The sequence below is a fragment of the Schistocerca piceifrons genome, chromosome 1, assembly GCF_021461385.2.
Source record: "Schistocerca piceifrons isolate TAMUIC-IGC-003096 chromosome 1, iqSchPice1.1, whole genome shotgun sequence".
Classification (NCBI taxonomy): Eukaryota; Metazoa; Arthropoda; class Insecta; order Orthoptera; family Acrididae; genus Schistocerca; species Schistocerca piceifrons.
The window spans coordinates 280,884,502-280,900,557 of record NC_060138.1 but is presented as its reverse complement, the minus strand read 5'-3'; the positions used below and the strand labels follow the sequence as shown (position 1 = coordinate 280,900,557).

The 16,056-nt window shown below is 38.0% G+C and overlaps 1 protein-coding gene across 4 annotated transcripts in view; it reads left to right on the top strand.

Moving 5' to 3' along the window:
- LOC124785083 (diacylglycerol lipase-beta-like) overlaps window positions 1–16,056 on the top strand; it is an 853,236-nt gene that overhangs the window by 814,709 nt on the left and 22,471 nt on the right. For all 4 annotated transcript variants that reach the window (XM_047254152.1, XM_047254151.1, XM_047254150.1 and 1 more), the window contains one exon: window positions 7,460–7,609. In XM_047254152.1, coding sequence (XP_047110108.1) covers window positions 7,460–7,609 — 150 coding nt within the window. The remainder of the gene's footprint in view (window positions 1–7,459; window positions 7,610–16,056) is intronic.

The following is a 16,056-nucleotide window of genomic DNA, read 5'->3' as shown; positions in this document are numbered from 1 at the left end:
CAGGACTGGTGAAGAAGACTGATGGAAACTGACTGTAGTCCAGTAAGAATGGGAACTAAATGCAAAAAAATCATGGTAGACTGACTAGCTTTTGCCAGTGATATACCAATTCTGTCAAATGGCATAGAAAATGCTAGCATTCAGATCTAACTGTTAAAGGAAACTGCCAAACATACTGGCCTGCAGATATCATTAGAAAAACAGAGAGAATTAACAACATCAAATAACCCCACTCCCCAGTGTAGAAAAATTTAAGTACCTGGATGAGATTATTATGAAAAACAGACTAGACATGGAAAACCTTAATGAGTAAATATGTAAATTTCAACAAGCCTACCAGATGTTGAGCATGACCCACAATGGAAAATGCTTTTCACAAAACACTAAGATACAACACTGTGAAACAGTTCTGAAGCCAGTAATTGTGTATGCAGCTGAAAGCCTGCCCCTAAGTGCAAATAAAAACCTACTTGAAGAACTGGAGAAAAAAGTGTGCAGAATCATTATAGCAATCATGGAATCCAACCACAAGAATGGCATCCACCAAGAAAGATCCAGCAAGGAAGTCTTTGCCAAAACAGAGAAAATTACAGAGACAATTCAAAAATCACATGCACAGTTTTACTATCATTTTCAACAAATGGATGGGAACAGGTTTACCAAGGAGATCTTCCACTTTTTTGATTCAGACCCCAAAATATAATGCCCTGGTTTAGAAATATTAAACAAGACCCACAACTCCTACAAAATCAGACCCAAAGATGACTGTGACAGGGCTGTTTTCTGCAAAAAGACAGTGACGAATGGGCTGCATCAAGCCAAGCAACCATGCATGGAGGAATGTAAGCATGTCCACTCACAATGAATGAAGGAAGTGTGGCTGTCAAAGAAAGCAAAATTCACTGACGACTATAACAAGACTTAACATGATTATAGATGGCTTCACTGTAATAATAATAATAAATTATTTGAATGTATTTCATTAATGTTTATGTCTTCACAAACTGTATCCTTTTCTGATTCTTGCTCCCACCATTGCAACAACAATAAAGAATAAAGAAAAATCACTACAAGTTTTTCATATCCATCCATCAATTAATACTGCATCTTCACACAGTATTAATAATTCAGATGTAGTAGCATTTTCATCACCTATTTGAAGTCCATGTTGAAGCATTTTCATCATCTTGGTGAAAAATATATTGAACTCAAAAAATAAAGATAAATCTTACAAAGAATAGTTCCCCCATTCAAATCTCCACTGGTTGTCACCCTCACCTAGCCTCCTGCTTCCACTCTGTTTGCCCTTTCTTCTCTTGTCATTTCACAATCTTCTCCACCCCTATTGAAACATTTGACTTCCCTGCTTTTCTCTATCTCTCTCTGCCCCCCCCCCCCCCTCTCTCTCTCACACATTCCCAATACTCTGTTACTGTGGATTGCTACCATAATTAATCCTGATTTTTCTAATGTCTCTGAGCACAACCTTACTCCACATTTCCTACCTCCCAGTGCTTTGCTACTCTCTCCTTGTCTTCCACCTTCTCACTTTCATATCCTATTCCATATCATACTTTTTATTTTATTTCTTAATGTTGTTTTACTCATGTAAAACCCTTTGGAGGAGTGATACTGTTACTAGATTCTACTGAATTTTACAGCTATTTTTGTAGTACATATTGTTTACTTATCATGTGGATGTTACTGTTGTTACTGCTTAGAGGTAGAATCAGTGCTATTCTTTATATATGTTTCCGCAAACATTTAATGCTAAATTTAAGTTTGGCTAGTTTCTTTTGATCAATCATGCCATTTCAGTCACAGTTATTACTGTAAGCACCCTTTTGATAATTTCATTCAACTCTTACCTTATCTTGCAGATGCAGGTAGTAGTTAGAGCTATCTAAATATTTCAATAACACCAATATGGAAAGAATATATTGTTGCTCACCACATAGAGAAAGCACTGAGTTGCAGACAGGCACAATGAAAAAGACTGCTAAAATATTAAAACCTTTAGACAAAGTCCTGCAACTGCAGTGGAACACACGCGCGCACAAACAAACATGTGCGCGCGCGCGCGCGCGCCCTCACACACACACACACACACACACACACACACACACACACACACACACACAAACACTTGGCCACTGTTGCAGGGCACTGGACCTTATTGCAATTGCAATTGCAATTACAGAGCAGAAGTCTGCTGGGAAGGGTGGTATGGGTAAGGAGGAGGCATTAAGAGGGAATGGGGAGGGATAGTAGGGTAAGGGTGGAGGAAAATATTAGTGCAGTTTGTCAGAGCATGTAGAAATTCGCTGGGGACTGAATATCACTGTTGGATGCAGCATTGAGAGGTTCTGCTGGGATATGGGAAGTTATGAGGGGAAGGGAGGGGGAGAGGAGTACAGAATGGAAAAGGGCTTTTAGGTGCATTGGTGGGATAAAAGATGTGTGTAGAATTGGAGTTGGAGTGGGAAGGGGATAGGTATGGGAGGTAGAGATACCAGATATTTAGGCCAGGGGGTTTGGGAATGGAGAATATGTTGCAGAATTTAGGAAAACTGGTGTTGGTAGGAAGAATATAGATGGACGACACAGGCTGTGAATCAGACATTTAAGTGAAGCACATCGTGTTGGGCAGCATGTTAAGCAATTGGGTGGTCTATTTGTCTTTTGGACGCAGCTTGATGGTGACCATTCATGCAGACAGACAGCTCGTTAGCTATAATGCCCATGTAGAAAGCAGCACAATAGTTGCTGCTTAGCTGGTAGACCACAAAGCTGCTTTCACAGTTGGCCCTACCTTTGATGAAATAGGGGATACCAGTGACAGGACTGGAGAGGGTGGTTGTGGGAGGATGTATGGAACAGGTCTTGTTTCTAGATCAGTGGTAGTCAGCCTGGTACATATCACCCAATAGTGGGCACTGCAGCTTTCCTGGTGAGCAGCTAGAAAACTCTAGTACTAACAAAGATACAAAACTGTGTGATACATAACAAAAAATTGACTATCCCTGATCTAGCTCTATTGCAGGAATAGGAGCCATGTGGCAAGGGGTTAGGAGCAGGAATGGAGTAAGAACAAACAATGATATTACATATGTGTGGTGAGTGACAGAATACCAAAGTGGAGGATAGTGGGGAGGATATTCATTGCAGGATATGATCAAAGGTAGTCAAAACTCAGTCAGAGAATGTGATTCATTCATCCTGTCCTGGGTGGTACTGAGTCATGAGGGGCATGCTCTCTTGTGGCCTGGCAGTGGTATTTGGGAAGTGGTAGGTTACAGTAGAGACAAGACATGAGAGGAGCCTGTTTCTGGACAAGGTGGGGAGGGTAATTTTAGTCTGTGAAAGCCTCCATGAGATCCTTGAGATATCTGGTGAGGGACTGCTACTGATGGCTTTGGATTGAGCCTGATTGGTACATTGGGTGGAAAACACATTTCTACTATAGGGATCAGGAGAATGAGACAAGGTTTTCAACAAGGCAGCTGGATTTAATTTGGGAGTGGGTCAAGAGGCAAGGCCATTGCAAAGGGTTGATACTCCTGTGGGACTGAGTCTTTTGGAGGACAGATTCATGACTGTTTGTGGGTCTGTTTAGGTTTTGATCTGCAACATGATTATGATCCTGTTCTGCTAAGGCCTAAATCCCACAGATGTATCAGTCCTTTTCAAAGGCCTTACCTTTCAACCCACTCCTAAATTCAGTCATGGCTGGACTTGTTAAAGATCCCTCCTTCTCCCAATCCCTACAGTGGAAACACTTTTTTGTTACCAACTCTAAAAATCAGGTTGTTCCTTTACAACCTGTTGTCCTGCTCATTACTATCAATGCCACCTCCCTGTATATTAAAATCCCCATTCCTATTGGTTGTGCCACTATTGAGCATTACCTTTCCCAAAGTCTGACAGACTCAAAACCTACTACCTCCTTCCTGGTCACCATAAACAAATGTATCCTCATCTGCTATTACTTCTCCTTTGAAGGCATCACCTACAAATGAATCAAAGCTGCAGCAGTGGATACCCACATGGCACTGCCCTTTGTCAATCTATTCATGGGCCATCTAGAGGTATCCTTCCATATCACCCAGAACCTCAGATCCGTTACCTGGTTCAGATTCACTGAAGGCATCTTCATGACCTGGACAGATGGTGAGGACACCCTATCCAGATTTTTCCAGAGCCTCAACACTTTCTCCTTCGAAGAACAAGTTGATATGCTTCTCATTTATGGAGAATGCCAACGAAATTCAGTGAGAGCTAGAGACTTATATGCTGAAAGATATCCTCAACGTACTCACCCTACACATCATACATTTAAATATGTGTATGATAAATTGAGAACAACTGGATCTTTAACGCATCGGAAACATATCCAGCAAAGGAAAGTTACTAATGAGGAAATGGAAATTGGTTCTCTTGCCACCGTGGTTCGAAATCCTTGTGTTAGTTTGCGTCAAGTTGCAAGGGAATCTGGCATGAGCCAGAGTGGTGTTTTCATGTTCTCCATCACTATAATATCATCCTTATCATATCAGACTCCACCAAGAATTAACTGGTACGGTTTATATGCATCACATTGAATTCTGCCGATGGCCTCAACTTCAGATTCAGAGGGATGACACATTTATTAATTTGATTTTATTTACTGATGATGCTACATTCACGAACCATGGAAATGTTAATTTGCATAACGTGCATTATTGGGCAATTGAAAATCCATGTTGGCTGCGGCAAGTAGCACACAAAAAACTGTGGTCAGTGAATGTATGGTGTAAGATTCTGGAGGACAGAATTTAGGCCCCTATTTCATCAAAGGAAATCTTAATGGTAGGAAGTACACCACATTCATGCAAGAAATATTAAGTCTGTTATTGGAAGAAATACCTTTAGGAACAAGGAACAGAATGTGGTATCAACATGATGGGTGTCTGGCACATTTTTCGCTAATGGCTAGAAATGCGTTGCGGAGACAATTCCCAAATCATTGGATTGGATGCAGAGGAGATGTGTTGTGGTTGGCTCTTTCACCAGACTTGACACCTCTGGATTTTTTCATGTGGGGATTCGTAAAAGACATTGTGTATAAAGACGTTCCAACTACACCTGAAGATATGCAAGAGAGAATTGTCAGAGCATGTGCTTCGATAAATGCCAGTGTGATAAGGAATACCACTCCATCCATGATAAGAAGATTTCAGCACTGCATTGATACCAATGGTGCTCACCTCAAACACCTTCTGTAAATGGATGTTCATGTCACCTTTGTGACCTTCATTGACCTTCAAAGACCTTACTGTTACACATTATTGGATTTGTCTCGATAGCCAGTATCAGAAAATAAGTACCAAACTATAGCATCCCAGTAAAAAAGAACAAAGTTGACCTTCATATCTCTGAAGCAACCCCACCTAGCAACAAAAAACCAGCATCATATTATGGCCCCTGTTGTCCCACGCAATATTTATCCCACAAACTTTTCAGCTGTTATCATACTTTTGCAGTTATTCTTGGTGGCAATAGTTATTGACTCACCCTGTATAGCAAGGATCTCATGAAGGCCTTCACAGACCAAAATTGTCCTCCCAACCTTGTCCAGAAACAGGTCTCTCATGCCTTGTCTTTCCATTCAACTGCCACTTTCCCACATACCCACTGTCTGACCACAAGGGAGCACTGCTCTCATTTCTCAGTACCATTCAGGACTGGAGCAGCTGAATCACATTCACCACCAGCTTTTTGTTTACATGTTATCAAGCCTTTAAATGAATATCTTCTGCACTATCCTCCTCGCCTAATCCATAGTTGTATTCCACCTCCCACCAAACCTATGCAGTATCTTTGTTTGCCTCTACTCCCCTCCTGATCCCAACCCCTTGCATCGCAGCTAATATCTCTGCAGTAGACCTACCCACAGGACCTGTTTCATACATCCTCCTGCCACCACCTACTCCAGTCCTATCACAGGCATCTCTTCCCCCTACCCTTAGAGAAAGTAGCCATGTGATCTACCACCGAAGTTGCAACCACTGTGCCACTTTCTAAGCTGGCATGACAGCTAACAGGCTGCTTGTCCTCATGAATGGTCACCCTCCAACCATGTCCAGGAGACAACTGGACCATCCAATTGCCAAAAATTCTGCCCAATATAATGTGTGTCACTGTAAAAACTGCTTCAAAGCCTGTGTCATCTGGATTTTTCCTACAAAAACCAGCTTTTCTAAATTGCACAGGTCAGAACTTCACTCTCATAACCCTCCTGGCCTAAACCTTTGGCAGTCCCTGTCTCTCATACATACACCTTATTCTGCTCCCACTCCAACATTACACATGCCCTCCATCTCATCAACCCATCTACAAATCATTTTCCCTTTCCTGTTTCTCTCGTCTTCCCTTCCCCCTCACGATTCCTCATGAAACCTCTCCCCCACCTTCCCCCAGCACAGCCTCCTGACATGGTACCCAACAGTCATATCCTGTCCCCTCCAAACCCCTACATGCTCAAACAGGCAGCACTAAGATCTCTCTAGCATCTTCCCCCAGCTCAACCCTGCTATACCTTCCCTTCCCCATGTCATGTCTCATCCTTACCCCCATCCCAGCAGATGACTGCTCTGTCAGAGGCATTTGCAGTGGGCTCCTGCGGCCTGAGACTGTGGCCATGTGTATGTGAATTGTGCTTGTGTGAATGTGTTTTCTACTGCAGAGGAAGGACTTTGTCTGGAAGCTTTAATATTTTAACAGCCTTCTTCCGTTGTGCCTGTCTGCGACCCCATGGCTCCTCTATGTGGCCAGTAGGAAATATCTTTTCCATTTTGTTGTTTTATAAGCTGTATCACAGTTGCAAATATAAAACAGTGATCCAGGTATTGTCAAATATTTTTTATTCCAGTCTTTTATCACAACATTAAGTCCTTCGGTGATGACTGGTTTTAGTCAGTAATAACCATCTTCAGATCTGTTCTACCTCATGCCCTTATGCGATAAAGCTGTAATACCATCATCAAAACATAGAAATACACTCAGAAAATCATTGTCATGTAGAACTAAAATATAATGTAAAATAGGCCACATCATCCACACAGTTATTTTGCAGTTGGTGTTACTATGACAGTAACACCAGTTGCAAAATGACTGTGTCGACAACGTGGCCTATTTTAACGATATTTTAGTTCTACATGATGATGCTTTGTGGAGTGTATTTTTATGTTTTGATGATGTCATTATGGCTTTATCACACTAGGGCATGGTGTGGAACAGATCTTAAGATGGTCATTGCTGACTGAAACCAGTCATTGTTGAAGGACTTGATATTGTGATCAAACACATTTTGTTGTTATTCAGTCAAAGATTTTCCATTGTTTAAATATTGTTTGACATTTCATTTGTTATCCTGCCACATTTTTCTGTGCTGTGTTTCTCATTCTAAAATTTTCCCCAGTATCGTATTCTTCTGAATGGCTTTGGATATGCACTTTTTGGCATACCTGCCCGTGATCTGGAAACTACATGGAAGAGTGATGCACCTGCTCCCAACACAACAGGGCATTTACCTCTGCTACTTAATACGTCAGAGACATTGCCGCCCAGTGTGAGTATATTTGATATGCTGCAATTTATTTTATTGTAAACAGAGCTCCTTATGACTAGCAAACTATATAAATTGAAGAGCTGTTACAGCTAACTCGAGAGCATTGTATAGTGAGGTATCCTTATACACAGAAATTAGTTTCAGAACAGTCTGAGCTGTAGAAGTGCTTGTACAACTTCACTCAGTACTGTATATAACTGTGAGCTAGCTTGAAAGCTGACTGAAGATTAAATTGATGCGTGTCACTAAAACCAGTCCTAAAATATTAGTAGTTTTAACAGTTTGCAAGGTTGTGGCAGACTTTATCTATTACCTAGTTGTTTATTTTATTGAATATTTGGTTCAAGTGTGGGTCCACAGTCTCCCAAGAATTTTGTGAAAGAAAACATTGTCCATAATAGGCTGTACAGTTGTCCTTTATTCATTATGTGATCAGCTGATTTTGACACTATTGTTTTCAAGCACCTACAAAAGAATTCATAACATGGTCATGTATTACATTAACATATACACCATGGAAAATCATAAATATGACTACAAGTTTGTTGAAATTCTATAGAAGCAGTCTTACTTACTTATGCATGAACATGATGGAATATGTTATATGTGTTGTGACATACAATTCATGGTGGCAGTTCTTCTGAAAAACCTGTAATTCTCAGGGAATTTCATGTCAAGTGGAAAAATTGTGGAAATCTCAGGTAATTTCTTAAAATTGAAACTGAATTTTATTGAGTTTTATAAATAACAAAATTTAAAATACTTAATACTTCAAAGTGTGTTAATTATATAAACATTATTCCATATACATTTTTGATGTTTCAAAACTTCAGCTAAACTACTGCTTATGGCTGATAAGTAGCTCAGCTGAGAAGAAAGAAAAGTCATTACTGTGGTATGCTGAATGCCCTCCACCACTCACCATTAATTTATGAGGAGCTTCTTGACACCATCTTCCTCCTCACACCTGGAATTCTCAGGAATTTCTTTTCCAAATCTGAGTAGCCACACTGCACTTGAAAACAAATTCTGTATGTGAAGCAATTTGTGAAATATTTCATCTACATTACAGTCTAAGAAAAAACATCTTCCTACAGGCATATAACCATGTCATCTCTTATGTAAGCCACAAGACTTCCATGTACAGACTACAGTTGAAATCAGCTGTTCTAATTTATAGCAAAGATACATTCAAAGGTAGCAGATCTTTGTATATTACTTGCTTTGCAGGTATGCCAATAAATGGGAGTTGATCTTATGTACAAAAACAGATTTTATGAAACATGTGTTACATCAAAATAGATTAATGAAACATGAGTTATATGTGAAAGTGGTATACATGGAAATATACATTATAAAATAATATTTGTACATATTGAAGGTACAAATCCAAATATGTATTTTTAGTGAGAATCAGTACAAAATGGTTATAAGAACAACATAGCATAGTGGTAAAATAATATGCAAAGTCTCACTTTTGTCAAGGATAAGATAGGGATCAGAGAGGGGTAGGGACTATCATATTATTTGTCTAAAATGCAATACATATAGCCTTGAAGAAGTACAGCAGCACAATGAAATATAATAAATGTATACAATGCCTGCTTTACACCTATACATATTTCTGTTACTTCACGGTGCAGCATAATTGTAAAAGCAGCATGTAATTGAAACTCAGGTAATATACATCTCATTATTTATGAAGTGTGTGAGAGATGAAAACTTAACATGAATGACACATCAACATATCATACGTACTTTCACAAAATGCAGCAGTGCAAGGTGTACAGTAATAATGACTATAAGACACCACTTTCTAATCATTGATATACAATCCAAGGTGATCCACATGCCTGTAAATATTGTTACAGCACTTCAGAATATAAAACATGACAATACACCAAGTAATAGAGACATACATGTTAGAAATCAAATGAATCTCAAAGAATTACTGAAGTAATAGGTACCACATACAAAAGCAACTTGTATACCCAGTTTAGTACAGCATGGAAGTTGATATGCGCTCTAACTGAATTAAAGTTAATAAAAACTAAAATAAAATATAGCCATGACTAAGTTATTAATAAAATATAAACCATGTAAGTACAGCGTTATTCACAATATAATTAAAATAAGTAGTGGACATGTTATTCAGATTGCTACCATTATGGACATAAAGTAAACCATAATTATCTGTAAAACAAAGTTTTGGTCCAGCATGTCATACAGATAATATGATAGGAATATAATAGAGGGAAACATTCCACGTGGGAAAAATATATCTAAAAAGAAAGATGATGAAACTTACCAAACAAAAGCGCTGGCAGGTCGATAGACACACAAACAAACACAAACATACACACAAAATTCTAGCTTTCGCAACCTATGGTTGCCTCGTCAGGAAAGAGGGAAGGAGAAGGAAAGACAAAAGGATATGGGTTTTAAGGGAGAGGGTAAGGGTTCATTCCAATCCCGGGAGCGGAAAGACTTACCTTAGGGGGAAAAAAGGACAGGTATACACTCGCACACACACACATGTGGATGGATATGTGTGTGTGTGCGAGTGTATACCTGTCCTTTTTTCCCCCTAAGGTAAGTCTTTCCGCTCCCGGGATTGGAATGACTCCTTACCCTCTCCCTTAAAACCCATATCCTTTTGTCTTTCCTTCTCCTTCCCTCTTTCCTGACGAGGCAACCATAGGTTGCGAAAGCTAGAATTTTGTGTGTATGTTTGTGTTTGTTTGTGTGTCTATCGACCTGCCAGCGCTTTTGTTTGGTAAGTTTCATCATTTTTCTTTTTAGATGATAATATGATAGTATTTATTCCTCTCTGATCCCTATCTTATTCTTGACAAAACTAAGAATTTGTAAATTAAATTATCCCCATGCTATGTCATGCTTTTAACTACTTTGTACTCATTCTTATTTAAATACATACCTGGGTTTGTACTTTGAATATGTATAAATATTGTTTTATAATGTACATTTCTGTATATACCACTTCTTCATTGTAAAATATGTTTCTTTAATGTATTTTGATGTAATATATGTTTCATAAAATCTGTTTTTGTACACAAGATTAACTTGCATCCAGCAAAGCATGTAATATACAAAGATGTACATTATTGATAGTCATATATGTTATCTTTGACTGTATCTTCGTTAGAAATTAGAACAGCTGATTTCAACTGTAGTCTGACTTAGAAGTCTTGTGATTTACACATGAGATGACGTGGTTATATGGTTGTAGAATAATGTTTTCATTCTTAGATTGTAATATAGATGAAGTATTTCATAAATGGCTTCACAAATGAAATGTGATTTCGATTGTATATCACAACACGTACAACATATTGCATAGTGCTTATGTACAAATAAGACAACTTCTATAGAATTTAAACACAATTGAGTGATGTTTAATGGTTTCCCATGGTGTATATATTTAATGTAGTTCACCATATTCAGTATTCTTTTGTAGGTGCTTGAAAATGACTTAGTCTTGAAATTGGCCAATCACACAATGAATAAAGGATATTTGTACAGTCTACTATTGACAATATTTTATTTCACAATATTTATTATATTTCATTTTAGTACATCTTACAATTAATAGAAAAAGAAAAACACATTTACTATGTTAACTACAAAGACCAAAACAGCACCTGATTATCTCATCAGGAATTACAACCTAATGAACGTATGTTTTAAATCATTCACAAATTATATTTTGCTGAACATATTTTTAAATCAAATTATATTGAACTAGGAAACATAATTGGGAATTCAGTGCACAAGGGAATCTAGTTACAGTAAGAGAATTTTGAGAAAAATAAACATGAAGTCTTTGTTGGATAATTAACTACAGGAAAAAGTTTACACAGTTTTAAAAAGTTTAAATGACAAAATACATTTTGTGTAATGTATTCTCATGCTGAGTAAGGGTAAATTTAAGTACTGTTACATGCTACCTTGAATAGAGAAGTAAAATTTTGAATTTGATTCTTTTGTGCACTGAATGGTATTGCACTTGTATCTTCCTCTTGATTCTACTCTACAAGTTTCATTAAGGAAACAGTACTGGTAATGAAAACACATTTCTTGAATATATAATTTTAATTTTATTCCCCGTGTCTGCTTGTAAGCAATGTTTCCAGCAGGAAGTCGTGCAATTCAGGTTTGAAGAAAAAATATTCACTTTCACCTCCTTGCTCTTGCAAAGCTGAAGAAGCTCTTATGGCAGTGTCACACAGTAGATTCTTGAAAAATGGTGATGCAAGTTGTAATATATAGCAGTAAGTCTGTGTGTACTTTTTATTCACTGTTGTTATTGGTAAACTGGTTACTGAATATAATAGGACCCTGCTGGATGTTACAAAAAGTATGTCATGGAATGAGTGGGTTTCTTTCTTAAGACAATTTCATCAAATGGCACATCAGTTCAGAATGTGCTTAAACATCAGGGTTAAAGGAAGTTCTAGTTTAGAATGTTACCACCTCATAGTCAGCTGTTTGTAGCCATAACCACCAACCATCTTTTTCTGTTCATTACTGAGTTCTCCAAGCTTCCAATAAATAATAAGTCTGAGAATTTCATTTCAATGACCTCAGATCTGGGGGACATTTTCTTTGCTTTTCTAACAATATCCATACAATCCTTTAGTGTGTAAATCTGCAAAATTTTCCTACTGGCTTTCTCCACTAAACCAAAGACACTATCATGGTTGAGAATTCACACTGGGCTCTTTATATAACTTCGAAAGAGACAATGACATTTTAAAGTCTCTGTTTTGCCCAGCACAACTGTTTGAATATATGATTATTTTATTACATGTAGAGGCTACACACCCTAAATCTTACTCCAATCCATCAAAAATATTTCTAGCTAACATCTTTAGGATTTCCAGAACCAATTATTCTGACACCTCATAATTGAACCTGACTGAACAAGTTCCCTAAAGTACACATTTTGCCAACTGTAATCACTGCAATAACAGAAGGAATGCAATATGTTTCCTCTCTCTTCTTATTTGAGTTAATTGTGACATTGCAACATGCAGTATCCTGGCGCATCAGGGGCAGTGGGAGGGGGGGGGGGGTCATTCCTTGTAGTATACTCCTGCCCACAGTTTCACTGCCATTGCCTAAGTCTCCTCTTCAATTTCTCAGGATGTTGAGAGTGTCTTCTTACTCTGCTCTGTGCATTCTGTTCGATCTTGACTGCAGACATTATTGTCAGCTGCTGCAGAAGTTCCACCCCTCAACAGCTGTATCATCTCCTGCATTAAAAGAAAAATGTGTTAATGTAACAATTACTGTAAAAGTACCATAAAATATTGTTCTCATAATCATCAGTCCACTTTGATTAGAGCTCACATGCCAATAAAACAAACCATTCAGACTTTGGCAGTGGATATGTTCCCATTGTGCTCTGAACAAAAGGCTACTTTCTCCTGTGCTCAATAGTGATGTCAATCATACAGCACTTATGTACAATATCTGGACATGACTCTTTTATGCTCAGAAAGCTGCTTCATCAGTAAGTCTTAAAAGTGGAATAAGTGCAAAATAATAAAAAATAGATTTGATTCCCTCGTACTCTGAATGTCTTTTGTGTGGATATTAGCATTGAAATAATGAGGAATCGACTGCAGTGTGATGTTCTGTATTTTGTTTTCATTTTTGGTGTCATAATTCATCATATCTGGGTGTTACAGTAAACAACATTAAAAATTGTAACAGTTTCATATATCACCTATCATTATTGGTTACAATGAAACTAGAAACTCCATTTGGAATTGGCTGGCTGTGGCACAGAGACTAGCAGGAGTTGAAAGAGATAGAAAAGCAATAACAATAAGACATGGTTAGAAAAGTCATATAAGTAAAATTGTGGCAGATATTTGGGAAATACTATTGATCAGCTGACTTAAGATCACATGACCTCATCAGCTTCAGTGCCCCATGACTGTGGGCTATGTGTGTAGGACACTGAAAGAGAGCATATACAGTCTGTCAGTAAAGGCAACAAAATGCAAATGAGGGCATAAACAGATTTTTAAAAAGAGGCAAGAAGATCCTTCAGTCTGCAGCAGGTCTGTAAATGAATGTTCAGAATGACCAATCTGACAGTCACTCATCCATATCGGTCAGTTTTCAACCCCTCTCTCCCCCCCCCCCCCCCCCCCTTCCTTATCAAAGATGAAATACTGGTTCTAGCTAAGAGAGTGGGCTGTAGCAGTCCAAAGCACCTTTTAAAATTGCTATTTAGTCACACAGCATTCAATGTATTAAAAAGAATCAATAAGCATGTTAAAATTAACTCACACAGGCATGTGACTGGCTGACAAATACAGCTTAGAGAGACTTATTCATGGCATAAAGCACAAAGTGAGCATTCCCACATGTAAATCTTTAGCTACTAGTTTCCCAGTTCAGGTTCCATGACATTTCCCAAACCTCTCCCGTCACCTAAGGTAGCAAAGAGACCTTAATAATAATAATAATAATAATAATAATAATAATTTCTACTAGGCTTTGAGCAGTCTGGTATTGTGTGCAGCACCATCTCTGCTACGACTTTTTTTTCTGTTGTGGTACTAATTCTTCTCCTTCTACTGACCAGTTACTTCAAGAAGACAAAAAGCTGCATAGTTCTTCACTTGTAGGAATTTTTTTGAGGGCTGCTGCATGAAGAGAATTTTGGGACAAATCTGACAGTGTTGCTGTTTTCATTAGACAAACCCTATTGAAATTTTTTTTATTACAAATATTAGTTTGAAGCTTAACAAATGTCTGGAGCATATGGGAAATTTGCCATTGTATATCACTGCTGCATCATTCATTAGTTGGTTTTATCAAATGTGTATCAGCCTGCTCCTTAAAGCCACTGGAGGACAATTTTTGCATTGGTAATTACTAAAACATTCACTTGGAGCAAAAGGAAAGTTAGGGTTTAACATCCTGTCAGCTACTTGGTATATAGCCAGAACAGTATCTGCTCTACTCTCAAAGTTTCCAGTGTCCACTCTATGTCTTTTGAGTTACGAAAATCAAAATACAGAGCTATAGGAAGAAACTGGACCTCTTCCCACACTGCTCTATAAGCAAAAAGTGCTGAAGCTTTGTTGAGGCCAAATTTGAAAGCGAATATAAATTTGATGTGTTTAATCAGACTGGAAGGAATTTTCCAAATAAAATGAAAGGTCATTTAATATCAGTAACAGAAAGTGTGAAAGACTGATTGTTTGTCCCCCGATGTGTTATGTCTGGCAGAATATCATTTGCATATTGAATGGATACGTGTAGAGAAACACAAGTTTAGCTCATTTTTCTCAAGAGCTTAAAAGAAAAGACAAGTACCTGTTTGTAGAAGAGAAAATAGTCCTCAGGAATCGGAAATGAGCTATGTATACTGTCTTTGACACATTCCAGTCACTACCAGTTGCCCGTACAAATTATGGGTGCCTTGTGATCTCCCTAATAGTCAGTGCTCAAAGAATTTCTGGGTGGAGATTTGCTGTTTGTTACCCCATGATGCGTTATTTCTGAACAGTGACAGGTTGAAGTCAATTGTTCACTTTTTTAGTACTTTGGAGAGCCACTAGATGGATGATCCTGCTTCCACAAAGTGCTACGTGTCTTGAAAAGCATACCACAGGTGTGATCAGCTCCAATACATTTGCTGTTGCAGTGTTCTTCCTTAGTTGTCTTGATTGCAAAAGTTTGTCATGAAATGGAGGACAATTGACTGATGGGGGAACTCTAGGTCTGCTTGAAGAATCTGGTTCCAAAATTGACAATGATAGTTTTGAAATCAATGACAGTATTTCTGAAACAGATGCTGATTTGCTTTTCTCCTTCATCTTTTAAGCAGGAGCCACACAAAGAAGATGAAAAGGTTTACAGCTTCTGGGGAACTCCTGCAGTCATTATGGCCTAACTGGAATGTGTTAAAATCACCAGCAGGTTTCATGACATCATCTCTGAGCTTGCCATTTCTGTATGCTCACGAAATCGGCTCATGAGTCACAGCTGTTGCCTATTTAATGAAAACTAATCACTTGAGTCTGTTATAAGGTACAAGAGGGGTCTACCAGAAAGGCAAGCAAGTATAACTGTGGACTCATGGCATTGCTGTAACATAAGCAGCCATTACATGTAACAATTATAATATATCAGTACTATAACTGATCAGTTAGCAGTGAATATTGTTCTTACATATATTTACTAGCTGACAAGCCTGATATTGCTCCGTTATTCATTTTGCCAGTTTTCAATTAGAAATGAAAATAAAAAATTAACTGTCTTTGTAGTGAACCATAAAAAAAAAGTCATTTCCATATAGTGAAAACGTCTTTGTAATTATGAAATATTCATACAAAGAAATATGAATAATATAAAAATGTATAAGTACAGTTTCCAGATCAAGAAACATGATTGTGACAGTG